General features: G+C 43.7%; 1 protein-coding gene across 13 annotated transcripts in view; it reads right to left on the bottom strand.

The window, feature by feature from the left end:
• The window catches only part of cfap54 (cilia and flagella associated protein 54), a 482,407-nt gene that overhangs the window by 352,956 nt on the left and 104,714 nt on the right, over window positions 1–24,737 (bottom strand). For 12 of the 13 annotated variants that reach the window (XM_072241335.1, XM_072241340.1, XM_072241339.1 and 9 more), the window contains 5 exons: window positions 19,406–19,518; window positions 18,180–18,303; window positions 15,819–15,913; window positions 8,606–8,743; window positions 3,714–3,864 (listed from right to left, as the gene is read on the bottom strand). In XM_072241335.1, coding sequence (XP_072097436.1) covers window positions 3,714–3,864; window positions 8,606–8,743; window positions 15,819–15,913; window positions 18,180–18,303; window positions 19,406–19,518 — 621 coding nt within the window. The remainder of the gene's footprint in view (window positions 1–3,713; window positions 3,865–8,605; window positions 8,744–15,818; window positions 15,914–18,179; window positions 18,304–19,405; window positions 19,519–24,737) is intronic. The other variant, XM_072241338.1, reaches the window with a different exon arrangement.

Genomic DNA, 24,737 nt, shown 5'->3' with positions numbered 1-24,737 from the left:
TTTGTAGTGGAAGAGACCAAGGAAAGACCTAACAGTGTGGTAATAGGAAGGAGAATTTAAAAAGCTGGCAACTGAGAAATCCCAGCTGGCACAGCAGACAGAGCAAAAGTACTCAAGTGGTCACTCAGTTTGTGCCTTGTCTCATTAGTGCAGAGGAGGCTGCAATTGGGAGCACTAGATGCATTAAAAAATGACATGGGATTCACATGTGAAAGACTACATCACTCTAAAGGGCTGTTTAAAGCCCTGAATGTGGTAATGGAAGAAGTATAGGACAGTTCTTATAACATTTGGGGTTACAGGGAAGAGTGTGTGGGGATGGAAGGAGGGGGATGTGCAGAGAGTGATGAGCAGATGAAGGGGTTACAGAAAGAATGATCCTTGAAGAAAGCAGAGAGAGTAGGGGAAGATGTGTTTGGTGGTGGGATCATGTTGTAGATGGCAGATATTGCGAAGAATAACATTTTACATGCATAGGGTGGTGAGGTGGTAGGTAAGAACAAGGAGAACTCTAACTCTGTCTGCCTAGAGGGGTGTGAGGTGGGTGGGAAAGGTGTAGGAAATAGGATAGCTATGGGAGAGGGCTCCATCAGTAACAATGGGAGTGAAGCCCTGTTAACTGATATATATATATATATATATATATATATATATATATAGCGTCTTATGAATATCTGCAACTTTGCTGCTTGTACTCATATCAACAGTAGAAGCATGAGCCTGCATTGTTAGCTTATGAAGGACAAAGATTATCACAAATATATTTATATAAAAAATAATAATAATATAAGTGCTTCTCAATGCTCAAAAAATCTGAAAGTGTTGCTAAGCACCTGCATTGTATCCACCATGGCCATCTGGAACTCTCAGTTGCTAGCCATTTTAAATCTTCTCCCCATTCGCACACCAACAGGGTGAGGACAGCATGGTAGTGTAGCAGATAGCACATCACTTTACATTGCCGGTGATGACTTATCACAGTTCAATTACTAAAGCTGTCTGTAAGGAGTTTGTACTTTCTCCCTGTGACTGTGTGGGTTTCCTCCCACATTCCAAAGACGCACAGTTAGGGTTAGGGTTAGTGAGTTGTGGTACACCATGTTGGTGCCGGAAGGATGGAGACATTTGCGGCCTGCCCCCAGCACAACCCTTGAATTGTGTTGGTTGTTGACCTGGTGCATTTCACTGTATGCATCAATGTTTCAATGTGCATGTGACAAATAAAGCTAAACTCTTTCAATATTCTGCCTGGGTAGTCTACAACCCAACAGCATGAAGACTGAATTCTCCAATTTCAGGGAACTTGTTCCCACTTTGTCCCTTTCTCTCTCTCTTCCTGATCTGCCACTTCCTCCACCAATCCCTATCACCCAGTTTATTTCCTGTCCTGCAACTACTCCATCTGCCCATCACCCACACAGTCCTCCCATTGGTGTCTGTTCTTCCCACTTCTCATTTTATTCCATGCTACACCTTCTATTCCTATCAGAGTCCATCATCTGCAACCTTTTGTTGTCTCCACCTATCGTCCTCCAGCTTTTGTACTACTTCCACTCTTCCCTCCTCCATCTGCCAAACAGCTGGATCCATCTATCTCTTTCCTTCCTTTCTTCTCTTTACACCGGCCATCTCCCCTCTACTCTCTCAGTCCACATGAAAGGTCTTGACTCATAACATCGACTCTCTTTTCCCTTCCATAGATTCTGCCTGACCTACTTCCTTCAGCAATTTGTTTTTTTTGCTCCAGATTTCAGCATCTGCATTCTCTTGTGTCTCTAAGTAACAAACTGATTTTCCCCCACCAAGAGAATATTGATAAAAGCTCACAGTTACACAGTGAAAAGAACTCCAGTTGCCCCACAAAACGGCTCTATTCTGCAGTGGTCTTTTTATGGAAAAGGAGGAACAGACACAAGATAAGCAGCAACTTCTCTTTACAATTCATGTTCTCAGTTTTTTTTTGCAATTGGTCTTTTGCACATTGGTTGTTTGTCAGTCTGACTGTTTGTGTATACTTTTTTTGTAAATTCTATGGTAATTCTTTTTTCTTGTTAAGGCCTACATGTACTTTAGTAACCTATATGTACTTCGGAAATAAATTTACTTTGAACTTTGATGACCAAGACAGCAAACTATGGTCCTTGTTACAAAGGCCGTATCATCACACTGAATTTTGGCTTTGCATTAGTTATTTCTGGATGTCCTTTTTAAGAAATCAGAGCAACCTAAATCACAACTTATTTCCCAAAAATCTTTTAATAACAATATTACTCATTATTGTTTAATAAATATCCCTAAAACAAACCACCTGCTATTTTCAGACAGATAATGTGAAACCTAACTCTGCCGTGGATGGTCCCAAGCCCAGCTGTGGTAGGGCAAGGGGCTAGCAACTCCATCCTGTAAAAACCCAGTGCTACAGAAACGCCAACAGAAGCTCCAAAGGCATCATCCCCGGGACGAAAAGGATCTTCGAAGATGGACTACACCTGGGGACAATTTAAAAGACTGGCCCAGGGCAGAGGACTCTGGCGAGCTGCTGCCAGCGACCTATGGTCCAGTAGGGATGATCAGCTTAAGTAAGTAAGCAATGTGAAACCTGCCTGAGCTTCTTACAGAAGAATTTCAAAACCAATTTGAGGCTAGAAAGCACATACTGATCTCAAACACAAAATACTCTGTAGATGCTGGGGTCAAAGCAACACGCACAACACGCTGGAGGAACTCAGCAGGTCGGGCAGCATCTGTGGAAATGAACAGTCAATGTTTTGGGTCAAGACCCTTCATCAGGACTGAAGAGGACAGGGACAGAAGCCCTATAAAGAAGGTGAGGGGAGGGTGGGAAGGAGAAGGCAGGTAGGTGCCAGGGGAAAAACCAGTAAGGGGTGCGGGAGGGGAAACAGGAAGGGGATAGGCAGGAAAGGTGAAGGAGGAATAGGGGAAAGCACAATGGGTAGCAGAAGGAGGCGGAACCATGAGGGAGGTGATAGGCAGCTGGAGGAGGGGGCAGAGTGAATACCAGAGGGAATACTGGAAGTTGGAGAATTTAATGTTCATGCCAAGGGGCTGGAGACTACCCAGATGGTGTATGAGGTGTTGCTCCTTCAACCTGAGTTTGGCCTTAGCATGGCGGTAGAGGAGGCCATGTATGGACATATCCAAACGGGAATGTGAAGCAGAGTTGAAGTGGGTGGCAACCGGGAGATCCTGTCTGTTGTGACGGACGGAGCAGAGGTGCTCGACGACCCCTCCCTTCCCCCATCTCAGTTTCACTCTGCCCCCTCCTCCAGCTGCCTATCACCTCACTCATGGTTCCGCCTCCTTCTACTACCCATTTTGCTTTCCCCTATTCCTTCTTCAACTTTCCTGCCTATCCTCTCCCTGCTTCCTCCCCCCCACGCCTTTATCTTTCCCACTACTGGTTTTTCACCTGGAACCTACCAGCCTTCTCCTTCCCACCCTCCCCCAATCTTCTTTATAGGGCCCCTGCCCCCCTCCCTCTTCAGTTCTGATGAAGGGTCTCGGCCCGAAACGTTGACTGATCGTTTCCACATACTGATCTCAAGTTGTAAAAAAAAACACCTAAAACTGTCTCCTTTTTCCCTTCACATCACAATGTATTGAATTGTAAAAGTATATCACGATAGTCATTGTTCCGTAAGCAATAAGTCTCACTCTTTCAACTGTTTGCACCTCCTGATAACATACAATACCTGACTTTTTCTCGGATTTCATACTTGAATCGGCCAGGTTTTCCAACGCTCCTGCTGAGTACAGTACGATGTCCACCATCAGCACAGGGTCAACGTGCCCTATGTTGCACCAGTGAGCTACTTCATGAAGAATGTACAGGATATGGATCCACTGAAAACAAAAGTAGAATGCTAGTCAAATGATCACCTTAGTAATGCAAAACACAGATAACATGCACTAAAAAGAATATAAGTATTTTGTCTCCCTCCCCTCCCCCCACCTTTTAAATCTACTCCTCATCTTTTTTCTCCAGTCTTGCAGAAGGGTCTCAGCTTGAAATGTCGACTGGACTCTTTTCCGTAGATGCTGCCTGGCCTGCTGAGTTCCTCCAGCATGTTGTGTGTGTTGATAAGTTTTTTTTTGTCATGCATTATTGTTGGTATTCTCAGAAAAGTGTGAGGTGGTACACTTTGGAAGGACAAACTCCAAGGCAGAGTACAAAGTAAATGGCAGGATACTTGGTAGTGTGGAGGAGCAGAGGGATCTGGGGATACATGTCCACAGATCCCTGAAAGTTGCCTCACAGGTAGATAAGGTAGTTAAGAAAGCTTATGGGGTGTTAGCTTTCATAAGTCGAGGGATAGAGTTTAAGAGTCGTGATGCAGCTCTATAAAACTCTGGTTAGGCCACACTTGGAGTACTGTGTCCAGTTCTGGTCGCCTCACTATAGGAAGGATGTGGAAGCATTGGAAAGGGTAGAGAGGAGATTTACCAGGATGCTGCCTTGTTTAGGGAGTATGCATTATGATAAGAGATTAAGGGAGCTAGGGCTTTACTCTTTGGAGAGAAGGAGGATGAGAGGAGACATGATAGAGGTGTACAAGATAATAAGAGGAATAGATAGAGTGGATAGCCAGCACCTCTTCCCCAGGGCACCACTGCTCAATACAAGAGGACATGGCTTTAAGGTAAGGGGTGGGAAGTTCAAGGGGGATATTAGAGGAAGGTTTTTCACTCAGAGAATGGTTGGTGCGTGGAATGCACTGCCTGAGTCAGTGGTGGAGGCAGATACACTAGTGAAGTTTAAGAGACTACTAGACAGGTATATGGAGGAATTTAAGGTGGGGGGTTATATGGGAGGCAGGGTTTGAGGGTCGGCACAACATTGTGGGCCGAAGGGCCTGTACTGTGCTGTACTGTTCTATGTTCTATGTCAAAAGTAGCTAACACACCCATGGGGAAAGAATCTCAAGGTTAACTCATAGATGATGAATTCCAGATGTTATGAAGGGCTACAACACATATTCATAACCACATTCATCTCAATATCCAATATATTAACTTTCTATCTCTACTACAGTACTGAAGCCTAAATGATTTCCCTCAAGTGTTTCTTCCCCACAGGAATGCAAGTTACCTGACACTGTAAGTTCAGTATCAAGTGCTCAGCTTTGCAAAGTGACCAGACAAAAGACGAGGTGCCGTTTCCTAAGCTCGTACTATTCCTTTCTTAAGTTTTCATTATTCCATGCTGATTGTTTTTGCCCATCTACGCTAATCCAAATTGCCTTTATTAAGACCATATCCTTCTTTGCCTTCCTTAAACACCGATTCTATATTCCTAGCCATTGATGCTAGGAATATAGATATATAAATATATATAACCCAGCCATCCAACCTCTTCCCATAACTAAAATCCTCTAATTCAGGCAACATCTTGGTTAATAAAAAGAGAAAATGCTGGAAATATTCATGCATCTTGAATGGTCAGGCTGTATCTGTGGGATGAGAAACAGAAATAATGTTTCATGTTGAAGACTTTTCATCCATTGAACTGAAATGTTAGTTCTGTGTCTCTTCCTACAGAGTATTTCTGCATCTAGTTTTATTCTAGATTTCCAGCACCTGCAGCTTATGTTTCTCCATTTTCCAGTGACTCCCCATTGCTCTCTATCCAACACAATGAATTCTTCATGTAGTATAGTGACATTAACTGCAGACAACATTTCAGTTGATGAGTATGTGAGGAGAATAGGTTATAGGGAAATTTAGTGGAGCAATCGGATTGTTCTGTGAGTTAACATTCACTTGATGGGCTGAATAGCCTCCTTCTCAGTCATGAGGAAATCTGAAGCCACATCAAAATTTGGGATAAAGCACCTTTGGCTTCTGCGAAAAAAAATGGAGGGGGTACCAGACGTCCAATAAAATGAAAAGGACACTCATGAGAAGACCTGAAATATGCACCATGTTTGGACTGAATACTTATGGTGGCCTGCTTAATAAACAAATGAACCAATTAACTTAAGAGCAGGGGTGGGCACCACTTAATAATATGATGATCACGCACAAAATGCTGAAGGAATTCAGCAGATTAGGCAGCATCTATGGAGAGGAAGAAACAGTCAACATTTTGGGCTAAGACCTTTCATCAGTACTAGAAGGAGAGGGCAAAGAAGCCAGAAAAATGTGGGGGAAGGGAAGAAGTACAAGCTGGCAAGTGATAGGTGAAAAAAGGTGATGGAGAAAGTGGGTAGATGAGGAAGGGAGATGAAATGAGAAGCTGGCAGGTGATAGGTGGAAGAGGAAGAAACAGAAAACCTACAGCACAATACAGGCCCTTTGGCCCACAATGCTATCCAGGAGTCTCTTAAAAGACTCTAACATATATGCCTCCACCATCATCGCCGGCAGCCCTTTCCACACACTCACCACTCTCTGTGTAAAAAACTTACCCCAGACGTCTCCTCTGTATCTACTTCCAAGCACCTTAAAGCTGTACCCTCTTGTGTTAGCCATTTCAACCCTGGGAAAAAGCCTATGACTATCCTCACGATCAACGCCTCTCATCATCTTAAACACCTCTATCAGATTACCTCTCCAAGGAGAAAAGGCCAAGTTCACTCAACCTATTCTCATAAGGCATACTCCCCAATCTAGGCAACATCCTTGTAAATCTCCTCTGCACCCTTTCTATGGTTTCCACATCCTTCCTGCAGTGAGGCAACCTAAATTGAGCACAGTACTCCAAGTGGGGTCTGACCAGGGTCCTATATAGCTATAACATTACCTCTCAGCTCCTAATCCCACGACTGATGAAGGCCAATGCACCATATGTCTTCTTAACCAGAGTCAACCTGCACAGCAGCTTTGAGTGTCCTATGGACTCAGACCCCAAGATCCCTCTGATCCTCCACACTGCCAAGAGTCTTACCATTAATACTATATTCTGACATCGTATTTGACCTACCAACATGAACTATCTCACACTTATCTGGGTCGAACTCCATCTGCCACTTTTCAGCCCAGTTTTGCATCCTATGTCCCGCTGTAACCTCTGACAGCCCTCTACACTATCCACAACACCCCCAACCTTTGTGTCATCAGCAAATTTACTAACCCATCCCTCCTCTTCCTCATCCAGATCATTTATAAAAATCATGAAGAGTAGGGGTCCCAGAACACATCCTTGAGGCACACCACTGGTCACCGACCTCCCTGCAGAATATGACCCGTCTACAACCACTCTTTGCCTTCTGTGGACAAGCCAATTCTGGATTCACAAAGCAAAAGTCCCCTTGGATCCCATGCCTCCTTACTCTCTCAATAAGCCTTGCATGGAGTACCTTATCATCATCTTATACGCCTCTATCAGATCACCCCTCATCCTCCGCCGCTCCAAGGAGAAAAGGCCGAGTTCACTCAACCTATTCTCATCAGGCATGTTCCCCAATCCGTTGATGTAAAGGGTGGTAAAGGGCTGGAGAAGGAGGAATCTAATAGAAAAGGACAGTGGACTATGGAAGAAAGGGAAGGAGGAGGGGCACCAGAGGGAGGAGATGGGCAGATGAGCAGAAGAGAAGGGGTAAGATGGAAGGTAGAAAGAGGAAGAACTGTCTTGGGCCCTGAATGGTGGTGAGGGAGGAGGTGTAAAGGTAAGTGTAGTAGAGTTGCATAAAGCAACCAGAAGTGGACGTAATCATAATCATTTCTCACCCTGTTGATAGCACAGCAAATATGATAAAATACATTTTTGGAGAGAAAAGCCAAGTTAAAGTTTCAGGCCATTGCTAGCATTCCAGCATGTTCTGTTGTCATTGTATATTGAATCCCTCAACAATGCCACATTCCTAGACACCTGGTCCAAGTTCTTATGTTTACCAACCTCCAATCCTGAGTCTTCCACTTTGATTCAAAACCTTTCTTGTCCCTTTTTCTGTCCCATTATTACCACCTTCTTTACCTTTCATCATGATTCGGAGGCACAGGGACAAATTCGGGTGAGAGAGAGAGCCTGTGGTATGTCGAATTACTGGGTGAATGAGTAGTCTTTGGGGTACTGCAAGTCTGTGTCTTTATTGATGCTTTGCTGCATACTTAAGTGCTCGGTGGGGTGCTGATGCTGTTTTGCTGGTGCGGGAGGGGGGATCGTTGCTTTGCTGCTGCTTATGTATGGGTGGGGGGAGCAGGAAGGAGGGGCTTTGGGGTTTTAACATTTAGCTGTTATTCATTCTTTGCATCACTCCTGTTTTCCTGGATGGTTGCGAAGAAAAAGAATTTCAAGACATATATTGTATACATTTCTCTGACATTAAATGTACCTTTGAAACCTTTGATTCCTCTTTTATTTAATGCAATCATCCCCTGGCTCCCACTGTATCACCACTGTTAACCACACACTCTGCACTTCCACAGCGCAGTAATTACTCAGAACTGCAAAACATCTATTAACTTCCAGGACTGATAGAAGATCACCGACCAGAAATATTAAATCGGTTTCTCCCTCCACAGATTCAACCTGACCTGCTGAATTGTTCCAAGATTTTCTATATTTTTCCACATTTCCAGCTTTTGCAGTTTTATTGCAGTCATGGTTCATACAATCAAATTGAAAGTTAATGGATATGCATACCTTCTCAAAGCCATCTATCTTCTTTAGATACTTAATGGAACCACTCGCCTTACAGATGTCCCTCTGCAAAACAGCCTTGCATCTCTGCCACAGGAAAAGGAGGGCATCCACAACCATGTCTATATCTGGGCCATTACCCTAGAAAGAGATCCAAACAAATCTTCAGTGTGTATGGCTCAGGCTGGTTTCTCACAAACAAGGGAAAATCTGCAGGTACTGCATATCCAAGCAACACACACAAAGTGCTGGAGCAACTCGGCAGGCCAGTCTGCATCTATGGAAAAAAGTACAGTCAACATTTCAGGCTGAAACCCTTTGGCAGGACTGGAGAAAAAAAGGTGAGGAGTAAATTTGAAAGCTGGGGTTTTTATTTAAGAAGCCTTCAGTTATAACATCAGCATTTGACTTCAAAAGCAGGAAATGCTGAAAATTCTCAGCAGGTCAAGCGGCATCTGTGGAAAGTGAAACACAGCTAATGTTTCAGGTTGAAGACCCTTTGTCAGAACTAGGATGGAGACAAATTTATTAAGCTGCAGGGCAGGTGGGGAAGGTAGGATGTCTCCAACGTGGTAAAAGCAGAGGAATATGGATCCAGTTATCCATGGGGATAACTGTACATGAGGTTTATGAGCATTTAGAGCTTGAGAACATAGCATAGACATTGCTTTTCAAATTATTCATTGTTAATTACAATGGTGACCACATATGTTGGGTGGTGGGATGCAGATACGTCTCTATCCAAGGAGGTGTAAGGTGCTCCTTCCCTCTGCTAGCCTGTAGGTCATCCTTGGCCAAGGTGCAACACCTACTTAGCCCCCCATCAGGGTCACATGAAGCCATGGGAGCAGGCGATGCATATTATGTCTGGTTCTGTGACCACTAACGCCATGCAGACAATCTCTGAATAGTATTGATAATGGCTGGGGTTACCCATCTTGTAAAGACACTGCTCAGAAGAAGGTAATGGCAAACCACTTCTGCAGATAAATTTACCTGGAACAACCATGATCATGGAAAGACCACATGTATATAATTCATTAAAACGAATTTTAACTATTCCTTCAATTGGATGTAACTGCTCCATCCCAACAGGCCTGCTCCCAGACTCCACCCAGCTAATAGGATTCACCAGCTGCTCATTCCAGAATCATCACCTGCAGCCTATTTAACTCCAGTTTTCAGGCAAAGTGCTTGTTTGGTTGGATCAGAAGGAGGTGGAGAGGTGAGCTGGGAGTGTGTGTTGGAAGCAGTGGGTTGAGATGGCTGACTGGAAAATGACAGAGAGAGAGAACATCAAGGAAAGAGCCAAGCTGTTGAAGGAAGTTTTTGGTGAGAGTGGAAATGAACTAGAGCTGGAGGTCAGCGGGAAAGAGGAATGGAATGGAAAGACGAAGAAAAGAAAGCAGAGGTATGGGATATCAAACTCTGAGGAGTCAGCGGATAATCAAAACAGGAGAGCAAAACAATGGAAAGAAGATGAGATTAAAGCAATTATAAAACTAAGCAAAGACGGAGTGTCTTTTGGTGATTGGAACTCAATTCGTTTGACGAGGATGCTCAACAAAATTATAGGCAAGATTAAAAGAGCAAAGATTTTACGAAATGGATCGCTATTAGTGATTTGTCGGGATAGTGCTCAGCAAGGCAAAGTGATAAGATTAAGTAAAATAGATGGCAAAGGAGTACAATGCTCAATACCCAACAATAGAAAGTGGACTAGAGGAGTTATTTCGGGGATACCAACAAAAGTTCCTATGGATGAGATTAAACAGAACATAAATGGAGCAAAAATTATTGAGGCCAAATGTGTGAAAGTTACAAGAAATGGGATAAAGTGTGATAGTTTATCAGTAATGATTAACTTTGATGAAGAGAGACTGCTGACTAACGTTTACTTAGGGTATATGTGTTATGCGGTTAGAATATATATACCACCGCCTTTAAGATGCTATAAATGTCAGAAATACGGGCACATTGTGGCGGTCTGCAGAGGAAAACAAAGATGTGGGAGATGCGCTGGAGAACAGAATATGGGAAATGTGAAGCGAGAGCTAGGATGAAATGCTGCCGTTGTGGCGAGGAACACAGCGCAGCTTATCGAGAGTGTATTTATAGCAAGAAGGCAGCTGAGATACAATATGTAAAAGTAAATCAAGGAATCAGTTATTCAGAGGCAGTGAAAGAATTTGATTAGAAAAAAAGGCTGTCAAGCAAACAAAGACGGAATAATAAACTGGTGAATTGTGAGGGCTGTAATATATGAAAAATAAGGATACACTATTAATGAGTAGAAAGGATTTTGTGCTTTTTGTGGTGGATGCAATTGTTCAGCGCAAACAAGCAAAAGAACTGAGAAAATTAAAATTATAGTCAAGTCTGCAGAAAAGTATTAGTATTAAAGGGATTAGGTGGGAAGAAGTCAAAGAAATGCTGAATGGAGGATCCAACAGTTCACAGGCAGGGGAGATGGAATCTTAATAGCAGTATATTTATCGCAAATGGTCAAGAATTTAAGAAATATGTTTCAGAACTTAAGGAAAATCCTCAGATTTTATGGTTGAACCTCAGGATAAATATGCAGAACTCCAACAACAAATAGAAGTACCCGACAAGAACAACCGTGAGTTGGAAAGAGATTGGAAAATGGAGGGAAATTATTACAAGGATACAAAAGAAAAAGGAATTTGTTGCAAAGTGAATTATCTACATTCAGATTATAAAGTGAAAACATGGAAGCAAATGAAGAAGAATTCTGAGGTCTCAGTAAACAACTGCAGGCTACAATCCAAGAAAAGGAAAACCTGAAAAAGCAGATGGACTTGGAAAAACAGCAATTTTAAAAGTATAACGTGTGATAATTACTATTCTTTAACAAGACGATCTTAGTCTTACAAGTGATGTAGATGAAATCAATGTAATTGAGGTAATGCAACTACATGAAAATGTGACAAAATTAGGGAAGAATAGCAGTTTGCAGCATTATCTAATGAGCGCATTAAGCATTCACAAGGAATTGCAAATGCAGAGTGATGTTAATAGAGAACTGCAGGCTGAACTAATTGTCTAAAGTAGAGAACTCCAGGACATAGTTGGTTGGAACACCACAAGTCCAGCAGGTGGCAGTAATGCACTGAAAAACTGGTTGCCAACCGCCATAAAACAAAAAAGAGTGATGTTGAAAGTTTAAGCAAATCCACTGACAGAAAGGTTGTGAGTGGTGGTAAAAATCTTCTGAGGTGTATATATTTCAATGCTAGGAGTATTGCAGGGAAGGCAGATGAGTTGAGGGTGTGGATTGACACATGGAATTATGATGTTGTAGCAATTAGTGAAACTTGGCTACAGGAGGGGCAGGACTGGCAGCTTAATATTCCAGGGTTCCGATGTTTCAGATGTGATCAAGGCAGAGGAATGAAAGGTGGGGGAGTGGCATTGCTTGTTAGGGAAAATATTACAGCAGTGCACAGGCAGGACAGATTAGAGGGCTTGTCTACTGAGTCCTTATGGGTGGAGCTGAGAAACAGGAAAGGTATGGCCACATTAGTGGGATTGTATTACAGACCACCCAATAGTCAACAAGACTTGGAAGAGCAAATCTGCAGGGAGATAGCAGGCAACTGCAGGAAACATAAAGTTGTGGTGGTAGGGGATTTTAATTTTCCATACATTGATTGGGACTCCCATACTGTTAGGGGTCTAGATGGTTTAGAGTTTGTAAAATGTAGTCAGGAAAGTTTTCTAAATCAATATATAGAGGGACCAACTAGAGGGGATGCAATATTGGATTTCCTGTTAGGAAACGAATTAGGGCAAGTGACAGAAATCTGTGCAGGGGAGCACTTTGGTTCCAGTGATCATAACACCATTAGTTTCAATTTGATCATGGACAAGGATAGATCTGGTCCTAGGGTTGAGGTTCTGAACTGGAAGGTGGCCAAATTTGAGGAAATGAGAAAGGATCTTTTATATAAAAAAAAAGCAACACACATCAAAGTTGCTGGTGAACGCAGCAGGCCAGGCAGCATCTGTAGGAAGAGGTGCAGTCGACGTTTCAGGCCGAGACCCTTTGTCAGGACTAACTGAAGGAAGAGTGAGTAAGGGATTTGAAAGTTGGAGGGGGAGGGGGAGATCCAAAATGATAGGAGAAGACGGGAGGGGGAGGGATAGAGCCAAGAGCTGGACAGGTGATAGGCAAAAGGGGATACGAGAGGATCATGGGACAGGAGGTCCGGGAAGAAAGACAAGGGGGGGGGCCAGAGGATGGGCAAGAGGTATATTCAGAGGGAGAAAAAAGAGTGAGAGAAAGAATGTGTGCATAAAAATAAGTAACAGATGGGGTACAAGGGGGAGGTGGGGCCTAGCGGAAGTTAGAGAAGTCGATGTTCATGACATCAGGTTGGAGACGGAATATAAGGTGTTGTTCCTCCAACCTGAGTGTGGCTTCATCTTTACAGTAGAGGAGGCCGTGGATAGACATGTCAGAATGGGATGTGGAATTAAAATGTGTGGCCACTGGGAGATCCTGCTTTCTCTGGCGGACAGAGCGTAGGTGTTCAGCAAAGCGGTCTCCCAGTCTGTGTCGGGTCTCGCCAATATATAAAAGGCCGCATCGGGAGCACCGGACGCAGTATATCACCCCAGTTGACTCACAGGTGAAGTGTTGCCTCACCTGGAAGGACTGTTTGGGGCCCTGAATGGTGGTAAGGGAGGAAGTGTAAGGGAATGTGTAGCACTTGTTCTGCTTACACGGATAAGTGCCAGGAGGGAGATCAGTGGGGAGGGATGGGGGGGACGAATGGACAAGGGAATTGTGTAGGGAGTGATCCCTGCGGAATGCAGAGAGATCTAAAAAGCGTGGATTGGGACAGGTTGTTCTCTGGCAAAGATGTGATTGGTAGGTGGGAAGCCTTCAAAGGGGAAATTTTGAGAGTGCAGAGTTTGTATGTTCCTGTCAGGATTAAAGGCAAATTGAATAGGAATAAGGAACCTTGGTTCTCAAGGGATATTGCAACTCTGATAAAGAAGAGGGAGTTGTATGAAATGTATAGGAAACGGGGTAAATCAGGTGCTTGAGGAGTATTAGAAGTGCAAGAAAATACTTAAAGAAATCAGGAGGGCTAAAAGAAAACATGAGGTTGCCTTGGTAGTCAAAGTGAAGGATAATCCAAAGAGCTTTTACAAGTATATTAAGAGCAAAAGGATTGTAAGGGATAAAATTGGTCCTCTTGAAGATCAGAGTGGTCAGCTTTGTGCGGAACCAAAGGAAATGGGGGAGATCTTAAATAGGTTTTTTGTGTCTGTATTTACTAAGGAAACTGGCATGAAGCCTATGGAATTGAGGGAATCAAGTAGTGAGACCATGGAAACTGTACAGATTGAAAAGGAGGAGGTGTTTGCTGTCTTGAGGAAAATTAAAGCGGATAAATCCCCGGGACCTGACAGAGTGTTCCCTCAGACCTTGAAGGAGACTAGTGTTGAAATTGCGGGGGCCCTGGCAGAAATATTTAAAATGTCGCTGTCTACGGGTGAAGTGCCGGAGGATTGGAGAGTGGCTCATGTTGTTCCATTGTTTAAAAAAGGATCGAAAAGTAATCTGGGAAATTATAGGCCAGTGAGTTTAACGTCAGTAGTAGGTAAGTTATTGGAGGGAGTACTAAGAAACAGAATCTACAAGCATTTGGATAGACAGGGGCTTATTAGGGAGAGTCAACATGGCTTTGTGCGTGGTAGGTCATGTTTGACCAATCTGCTGGAGTTTTTCAAGGAGGTTACCAGGAAAGTGGATGAAGGGAAGGCAGTGGATATTGTCTACATGGACTTCAGTAAGGCCTTTGACAAGGTCCCGCATGGGAGGTTAGTTAGGAAAATTCAGTCGCTAGGTATACATGGAGAGGTGGTAAATTGGATTAGACATCGGCTCGATGGAAGAAGCCAGAGAGTGGTGGTAGAGAATTGCTTCTCTGAGTGGAGGCCTGTGACTAGTGGTGTGCCACAGGGATCAGTGCTGGGTCCATTGTTATTTGTCATCTATATCAATGATCTGGATGATAATGTGGTAAATTGGATTAGCAAGTTTGCTGATGATACAAAGATTGGAGGAAGACAGTGAGGAAGGTTTTCAGAGCCTGCTGAGGGACTTGGACCAGCTGGAAAAATGGGCTGAAAAATGGCAGATGGAGTTTAATACTGACAAGTGTGAAGTATTGCACGTTGGAAGGACAAACCAACGTAGAACATACAAGGTTAATGGTAAGGCACTGAGGAGTGCAGTGAAACAGAGGGATCTGGGAATACAGATACAAAATTCCCTAAAAGTGTCGTCACAGGTAAATAGGGTCGTAAAGAGAGCTTTTGGTACATTGGCCTTTATTAATCGAAGTATTGAGTATGAGAGCTGGAATGTTATGATGAGGTTGTATAAGGCATTGGTGAGGCCGAATCTGGAGAATTGTGTTCAGTTTTGGTCACCAAATTACAGGAAGGATATAAATAAGGTTGAAAGAGTACAGAGAAGATTTACAAGGAAATTGCTGGGACTTGAGAAACTCAGTTACAGAGAAAGGTTGAATAGGTTAAGACTTTATTCCCCGGAGTGTAGAAGAATGAGGGGAGATTTGATAGAGGTATATAAAATTATGATGGGTATAGATAGAGTGAATGCAAGCAGGCTTTTTCCACTGAGGCAAGGGGAGGAAAAAAAAACCAGAGGACATGGGTTAAGGGTGAGGGAGGAAAAGTTTAAAGGGAACATTAGGGGGGGCTTCTTCACACAGAGTGGTGGGAATATGGAATGAGCTGCCAGACGAGGTGGTAAATGCGGGTTTTTTTAACATTTAAGAATAAATTGGACAGATACATGGATGGGAGGTGTATGGAGGGATATGGTCTGTGTGCAGGTCAGTGGGACTAGGCAGAAAATGGTTCGGCACATCCAAGAAGGGCCAAAGGGCCTGTTTCTGTGCTGTGGTTTCTATGGTTTCACTCATTCAACCAGCCAGCCTCATCCAGTTGCTCCAAGCTTTCACACTCCCTGCCAAAAGTTCTACTTATTGCCCATTGAGTGTAGTTTCTATTCTCTCATTTTATGGCCCCTCGAGGCGTGTTATTTTGTGATCTCTTATTTAAGTTATCGTCTCTGCTGCTCTGCTTTTGGGTCAAGCCTCTCCTGCATTTCCTCTGTCAGGTATGGTTTACATAATTTTGACATACATACCTGAAATGGAGTACAGGTATACACAAACATTGTTTCTGCCAGTACCACTAGGTCATCACACAAATTAGTAGCTGCACCAGGGTGAAGTAATCCTCCTGAAAGACACAAAAACAACAGGAATTCTGCAGATGCTAGAAATTCAAGCAACACACATCAAAGTTGCTGGTGAACGCAGCAGGCCAGGCAGCATCTGTAGGAAGAGGTGCAGTCGACGTTTCAGGCCGAGGCCCTGTTAGTCCTGACGAAGGGTCTCGGCCTGAAACGTCGACTGCACCTCTTCCTACAGATGCTGCCTGGCCTGCTGCGTTCACCAGCAACTTTGATGTGTGTTGTTGTAAGAAACAAATTTAGATTTATAGCACTATAATGATTATAAAGGGGGGTTGGCAATTGTGATTGTTGCTGTTTTTCTTCTGCAAGTGAGGGGGTCGAAGACTTATTGTCACTGTTTCTTTCTGCAAGGGGAAGGGGAATCATGTGGTCTGACAGCTTTGTTTCTTTTCTTTTTTTGTGCCGGGGCCGGAGTTGAGGCCTTTTCTCTAATCGACACCCACGGTCTTTCTGTATTTAACGGCTATCTGGAGTATACAAATGCCAGTTGTATATGCATACTATACCAATAAAATGAACTTTTGATGTAATGATTTTGTAATCCAGAGCCCTCGATAAAACATCCTAGGACAGGGATTCAAATCTCCAGCTGTGGAATTTAGATTTAACTAAAGCTATCTGGAATTGAAAAGCTACTATCAGTAATTAGAGTCAAGGAAAAAAATGGCATTTTTGTAAAAATACATTAATTTACTAATATTCCTCAGGGAAGGAATCTGCTTTCTGGGTGTAAATCGTGACTCCTAGTTTTAAATATCCTCTGCAATGATTTGGTACTCAATGACAAAATGGTTCACCATCATCTTAGGGACAATAAATGCAGACCCTACAGCATTGTCCATAACACAGGAATAAACAAAATATATACTATATTATCTGTGATTTCCAAAAGAAATGGCATCAATCATAGACTCATAGTCATACAGTGCTTCAGCACAGTAACAGACCCTTTGGCCCATCTAGTCCATGCTGAATTATTATTCTGCCATCAACCTGCACCTGGATCACAGCCCTCCATACCTCTCCCCACAACTTCTCTTAAATTTTGAAATTGAACCCACATTCGCAATTTCCACTGGCAGCTTATTCCACACTCTCACCCTTTGAGTGAAGAAGTTCCTCCTTGTGAAAAGGTTGACTATTTTGGAAATGGAGAGAAAATACAAACATCTGAGGCACAAAGGGACTTGGGAGTACGTGCAAGATTCTCTAAAGGTTAATTTGCAGGTTGAGTCTATGGTAAGGAAAGCAAATGTGATGTTACCATTTATTTCAAGAGGACTAGAATGTAAAAGCAGGGATGTAATGTTCAGACTTTATAAGGCACTGGTGAGTCCTCACTTGGAGTACCGTGAACAGTTTTGGACTCTTTATCTTAGAAAGGATATGTTGAAATGGGATAGGGATCAAAGGAGGTTCACAAAAATTATTCCAGGAATGAATGGCTTGTCAAATGAAGAGCATTTGATGGCTCTGGGCCTGTATTCACTGGAAGATTGAGGGGTGGCCTCAATGAAACCTATCAAATGGTGAAAAGCCTTGATAGACTAGCTGTGGAGGGGATGTTTCCTATGGTGAGAGAGTCAAAGACCAGAGGATACAGCCTCAGAATAGAGGGGCATCCTTTTAGAACTGAGGTGAGAAGAAATTTCTATAGCCAGAGAGTGGTGAATCTGTGGAATACTTTGCCACAGGCAGCTGTGGAGGCCAAGTATTTAAGGCAGAAGTCACCTGATTCTTGGTTAGACAGGGCGTGAAAGGATATGGGGAAAAGGCAGGGGACTGGGGCTGAGGGGAAAATTGGGTCAGCCATAATGAAATGGCAGAGAAGACTCAATGGGCCAAATGGCCGAATGCTGCTCCTCTATCTTATTGGTCCCTCTAAACATTTCCTCTTCCACACTTAACTGATTACCTCTAGCTCTAGTCTCACCCACCTCAGTGGAAAAGGTGCATTTTGTATGTCTCTATCACATATCCTCTCATTCTTCCATGCTCAAGGAACTAACTACCTAACATTACATTCCTAACCTATTCAACTTTTCCCTATAACTGAGGTTCTCAAGACTCAGCAACATTCTTGTAAATTTTCCTCTGCACTCTTTCAATCATAGAAAAACTACTTGAACAATAAACAGATTTACAAACGTAGTTTCTTTTCCCCTTCTCCACAACTCTGAAAGTCATTTGCATCTGTTAATTATTTATTATGACCAAAGTGAAGGGTATTTTAACCTAAAGATTACTTGCCTATTGCACAGTTTTCTCCTATAGGAAGACCATGCTTGGACTTGCGAGATGAAACAAATGGCTCCATGGCAACCAGTAAATCCAAATCCAATTCAAAACTCTTCCAAGCCAGATTATTGTGTTTCTGAAAAAAGATAAACAAAGGATGCAATTTTAGAACATAAATCAATATAACATTTTGATGTAAATACCTCTATCAATACCTCTACTTTTCGTGATTTTTATTAACGACCTGGATGTGGGGGTAGAAGGGTGGGTTGGCGAGTTTGCAGATGACACAAAGGTTGGTGGTGTTGTAGATAGTGTAGAGGATTGTCGAAGAGATTGCAGAGAGACATTGATAGGATGCAGAAGTGGGCTGAGAAGTGGCAGATGGAGTTCAACCTGGAGAAGTGTGAGGTGGTACACTTTGGAAGGACAAACTCCAAGGCAGAGTACAAAGTAAATGGCAGGATACTTGGTAGTGTGGAGGAGCAGAGGGATCTGGGGATACACGTCCACAGATCCCTGAAAGTTGCCTCACAGGTAGATAGGGTAGTTAAGAAAGCTTATGGGGTGTTAGCTTTCATAAGTAGAGGGATAGAGTTTAAGAGTTGCGAGGTAACGATGCAGCTCTATAAAACTCTGGTGAGGCCACACTTGGAGTACTGTGTCCAGTTCTGGTCGCCTCACTATAGGAAGGATGTGGAAGCATTGGAAAGGGTACAGAGGAGATTTACCAGGATGCTGCCTGGTTCAGAGAGTATGGATTATGATCAGAGATTAAGGGAGCTAGGGCTTCTCTCTTTGGAGAGAAGGAGAATGAGAGGAGACATAGAGGTATACAGGATATTAATAGGAATAGATAGAGTGGATAGCCAGTGCCTCTTCCCCAGGGCACCACTGCTCAGTACAAGAGGACATGGCTTTAAGGTAAGGGGTGGGAAGTTCAAGGGGGATATTAGAGGAAGGTTTTTCACTCAGAGTGGTTGGTGCATGGAATGCACTGCCTGAGTCAGTGGTGGAGGCAGATACACTAGTGAAATTTAAGAGACTACTAGACAGGTATATGGAGGAATTTAAGGTGGGGGGGTTATATGGGAGGCAGGGTTTGAGGGTTGGCACAACATTGTGGGCTGAAGGGCCTGTACTGTGCTGTACTATTCTATGTTCTAACATGGGAACAGGCCAGTCTTGATAAGTGTTTATCGATGTATTGTTGGCATTATTCATACATCAGGACTTACCCTTAGGAAAGTAAGAAGTGGTGCAATGATAGTATCAAATATATCCAAGTACTCAAAACAGAATGCAGCTTTAGCAAATCTCACAGTAGCTTCTATGGACACACCATCTTCACCTACAAACATGAGAGAAATATCACACAGGCATTTATAATATTTTGTATTCATTCCTGTGTCTATTGTTGCTCATCTATTGTTCCAAATATCCAGTGATAATTTGAATTGCAGGGCTACATTGCCAATTCTCCAGGTAAAAAGAGGTCTCCTTCCCAAAAGAATATGGGGAAATCTAATTCCTCACCAGGGTGTGAATTCAGAAAATTATAGTACAAAAGAAAGTCATTAAGCCAAATGAGATGTACCCTGCAAGACTCGCTTCTCAGATTTTTCTTAACTGCCCTCAACATTTAAGTAGCTATCCAATTCCATCTTGAAGATTGATGCCGAATCCATTTCAACAATATTTTACAGCAAGTGAGTTCATTGCTTTTTCTCATGTCAGCTTGGATCTTATGTAAATTGATTTAAGTCTGAGTCCTCTGATGTCAATCATAACTCCACAAAAACAAGTTTATTCTTATGTTCATTACAAACCCTTATTCCCAACCCACCATTCCTCACCATTCCATGGCTCTGTGATGTGGAATCAGACTAGTGACAACCTATCCAAGATTTCACTCTGTATCTGTAAGCTACATCAGCTTTACAGTTCTCCATCACTATAAATGAATATCTCTGCTTATGGACTGTGATGTCTTCAGTAGCTTCAGTTAGGAGGTCTGGATTTCCCTCCATAAACCTCATTGTTACTCTACCCCATTTCCTCCTTTAAAACATTCTTTAAAACCTACTTCTTTCAACAAATCTCTGACCAACTCTTTGTATGGCTCAGTATCATAGGTCAGTGAAGGTCCTGTGCAGTATCTTGGAATGTTTCCCTGTGCTGCAAGTGCTAAATAATTACTAGTTCCTTCATGGTTGTTTATACCATCCCTCCTTTGCACATACCTGCAGCTTTCGATAGTGCTACCAATCTGGACCAGAGGTATTTTGAGTATTGATGCAACGGGGGAAGGTGCCAAACAGAGCTGTGTTGTACAGGAAGCATGAGAAAATATTTTTCTTAATGTGTTTAAAATATCTTTCTGGATTTTGATAAAATGATGAATAAGCTTATGGGATTGGTTGATAAATAGAAAAAGTGAACCAAGGATCAATGCACTCTAAAGTAAAATAGAATTTTCATAGTGGAGGGAGGGAAATGCCAAAAATTAGGGAAAGAAAATTAGAAGCAAAGGACAAGTGAAAGAAGAAAATAAACTAACAGCTCATTCCATTATGCACCATTTAGTTTAATAAATGATACTGCTGGTTTTCAATGAGTTCTTATTTCAGAAAGTAAAACCATACAAGGCAGACTCCTGGACCAATAGGGAAAGTTAAAATAAAATTTCTGAGCTAATTCTGATCTTAGTCTAGCCTAGCTCAAAGAGATGACATAGGGTCAGAGAATGTTGAATCTTTGTGAGTGGAGTTAAGAAACTGCAGGAGTAAAAAAAATTACGGGAATCATATATAGGCCTCCAAATAGTAGCCAGGATGAGTGGTTGAGATTGCAAAGGGAGCTGGAAAGAGCATGTAATACAGGTAATGTCACAATTGTAATGGGGGACTTCAATATGCAAGGGTTCTGGAAAAATCAAGTTGGTGTTGGATCGCAAGAGAGGGAATTTGTTGAATGCTTACAAGATGGCTTTTTAGAGCAGCTTGTGCTTGAGCTTAAGCCTGAGCCTACTTGGGGAAAGGTTATCTTAGATTGGCTATTACAATCTAACAGGATGAACAGAGATGTTCGCCTACTGCTCAAAGCCAGAAATTCAGCCTTCAGGTCTGGAGACCGGGAGGCTTACAGCTCAGCCAGGGCCAACCTGAGGAGGGAAATCTCTCACGCTAAACACATATATAAACAGAGAATCGAGGAGTATTTCAACTCCTCGGACCCCCAGCGCATGTGGCATGGCATATAGGTCATCACAGACTGCAAACCTCCTAGTACTGTGCTCCCTTCCAGCTCTGCTTCCCTCCCTGATGAGCTCAATTACTTCTACGCTCGCTTTGACGGAGAGAACAAGGAGGTCATCCTCAAAGCGGATCTCCCACCTGGTGAACTGCCTCTCTCAATTTCCAACTCTGATGTTTACACCACCCTGAACAGGGTGAATGTACGGAAGGCAGCTGGTCCGGATGGAATACCTGGCCGTGTGCTCAGATTCTGGGCAGGGCAGTTGGCTGGGGTCTTCACGGACATTTTTAATCTGTCCCTGGCACAGGAAGTTGTCTCCACAAGCTTCAAGATCGCCGCCATCGTGCCAGTGTCAAAGCATTCCACTGCCACAGGCCTGAATGACTTCTGTCCAGTTGCACTCACCCCCATCATTGCAAAGTGCTTTGAGAGACTGGTTCTATCACATCTGAAATCCTGTCCGTCCTCTACCCTGGACCCCCATCAATTTGCCTATCGCACCAACAGGTCAACAGAGGCTGCTATCTCCACGAAACCTCACTCTGCCCTGACCTACCTGGACAGCCCCAACTCTTATGTCAGAATGCTGTTCATTGACTTTAGTTCAGCATTCAATACTGTGATCCCCTCCAAGCTGATCATCAAACTTCGCCAGCTTGGTATCAGCGTATTCCTCTGCAATTGGACCTTGGACTTTCTGACTAACAGACCCTAATCAGTTAAGTTAGACAACCTCTCCTCCTCCACTCTCACCCTGAACACCAGTATGCCTCAAGGCTGTGTGCTGACCCCTCTTCTGTACTCCCTTTTCACCTATGACTGCGTTCCTGTACCTCAGGGGTCCCTAACCGTTTTTGCACTGCGGCCCAGTTTAATATTGACAATATTCTTGCGGACCGGGGGGTGTTCAACTACGGATAAACTCACCTCAACATGTCTTTTACACAAATAAGGGACAAAAGTAGCAGGCAAATCCCAGACACGAGGAATACTGGACTATTCCTCATCTCACCCTGTCTCTTGCAAAAATGCCATCCCCTTCTAGCAATTCCTCTGTCTCCGCCGCATCTGCTCTCAGGATGAGGCTTTTCATACCAGGACGAGGGAGATGTCTTCCTTTTTTAAAGAAAGGGGCTTCCCTTCCTCCATTGTCAACTCTGCTCCCAAACGCATCTCCCCCATTTCACGCACATCTGCTCTCACTCTATCCTCCTGCCACCCCACTAGGAATAGGGTTCGCCTTGTCCTCACCTACCACCCTACCAGCCTCCGGGTCCAACATATTATTCTCCGTAACTTCCGCCACCTCCAACGGGATCCCACCACTAAGCACATCTTTCCCTACCTGCCCTCTCTCTGCTTTCCACAAGGATCGCTCCCTACACAACTCCCTTGTCCATTCGTCCCTCCCATCCCTCCCCACTGATCTCCCTCCTGGCACTTATCCGTGTAAGCGGAACAAGTGCTACACATGCTCTTACACTTCCTCCCTTATCACCATTCAGGGCCCCAGACAGTCCTTCCAGGTGAGGCGACACTTCACCTGTGAGTCAACTGGGGTGATATACTGCGTCCGGTGCTCCCGATGTGGCCTTCCATATATTGGCGAGACCCGACGCAGACTGGGAGATTGTTTTGCTGAACACCTGCGCTCTGTCCGCCAGAGAAAGCAGGATCTCCTAGTGGCCACACATTTTAATTCCACATCCCATTCCCATTCTGACATGTCTATCCACGGCCTCCTCTACTGTAAAGATGAAGCCACACTCAGGTTGGAGGAACAACACCTTACATTCCGTCTGGGTAGCCTCCAACCTGATGGCATGAACATTGACTTCTCTAACTTCTGCTAATGCCCCACCTCCCCCTATTACCCCATCTGTTATTTATATACACACATTCTTTCTCTCACTCTCCTTTTTCTCCCTCTGTCCCTCTGACTATACCCCTTGCCCATCCTCTGGGCTTCCCAACCCTCCCCCTTTTCCTTCTCCCTGGGCCTCCTGTCCCATGATCCTCTCATACCCCTTTTGCCAATCACCTGTCCAGCTCTTGGCTCCATCCCTCCCCCTCCTGTCTTCTATCATTTTGGATCTCCCCCTCCCCCTCCCCCTCCCACTTTTAAATCTCTTACTAGCTCTTCCTTCAGTTAGTCCTGACGAAGGGTCTCGGCCTGAAATGTCGACTGTACCTCTTCCTAGAGATGCTGCCTGGCCTGCTGCGTTCACCAGCAAATTTGATGTGTGTTAGTCAAATCCCAGGACACTTTACCCCAAGACAGACTACCATGACCATGAAGCCTTGCGCGGGCACCTGTGTGCGCATGCGTGATGTGCGGATATAATGTGCGCATGCGCGTACGTGCCGATTTTTTTCCTCCCACAAATTGGTTAGGTTAGGTGAGTGGGCAAATTCATGGCAGATGCAATTTAATGTGGATAAATGTGAAGTTATCCACTTTGGTGGCAAAAACAGGAAAACAGATTATTATCTGAATGGTGGCCAATTAGGAAAAGGGGAGGTGCAGCGAGACCTGGGTGTCATTGTACACCAGTCATTGAAAGTGGGCATGCAGGTACAGCAGGCGGTGAAAAAGGCGAATGGTATGCTGGTACTTATAGCAAGACGATTCGAGTACAGGAGCAGGGAGGTACTACTGCAGTTGTACAAGGCCTTGGTGAGACCACACCTGGAGTATTGTGTGCAGTTTTGGTCCCCTAATCTGAGGAAAGACATCCTTGCCATAGAGGGAGTACAAAGAAGGTTCACCAGATTGATTCCTGGGATGGCAGGACTTTCATATGATGAAAGACTGGATGAACTAGGCTTATACGCGTTGGAATTTAGAAGATTGATGGGGGATCTGATTGAAATGTGTAAAATCCTAAAGGGATTGGACAGGCTAGATGCAGGAAGATTGTTCCCGATGTTGGGGAAGTCCAGAACGAGGGGTCACAGTTTGAGGATAAAGGGGAAGCCTTTTAGGACCGAGATTAGGAAAAACTTCTTCACACAGAGCGTGGTGAATCTGTGGAATTCTCTGCCACAGGAAACAGTTGAGGCCAGTTCATTGGCTATATTTAAGAAGGAGTTAGATATGGCCCTTATAGCTAAAGGGATTGGGGGTATGGAGGAAAGGCAGGTACAGGGTTCTGAGTTGGATGATCAGACATGATCATACTGAATGGCAGTGCAGGCTCAGGGCCGAATGGCCTACTCCTGCACCTATTTTCTATGTTTCTATGGTTCTCCCTTCATCTTCCCAACTAGACTTGTACTTACATTATTTCTACTTTATATAGGCTGTGAATT

Source organism: Mobula birostris, chromosome 23, assembly GCF_030028105.1.
Source record: "Mobula birostris isolate sMobBir1 chromosome 23, sMobBir1.hap1, whole genome shotgun sequence".
Lineage (NCBI taxonomy): Eukaryota > Metazoa > Chordata > Chondrichthyes > Myliobatiformes > Myliobatidae > Mobula > Mobula birostris.
The sequence above is the reverse complement of the archived record's forward strand: the minus strand, read 5'-3'. Positions and strand labels throughout refer to the sequence as shown.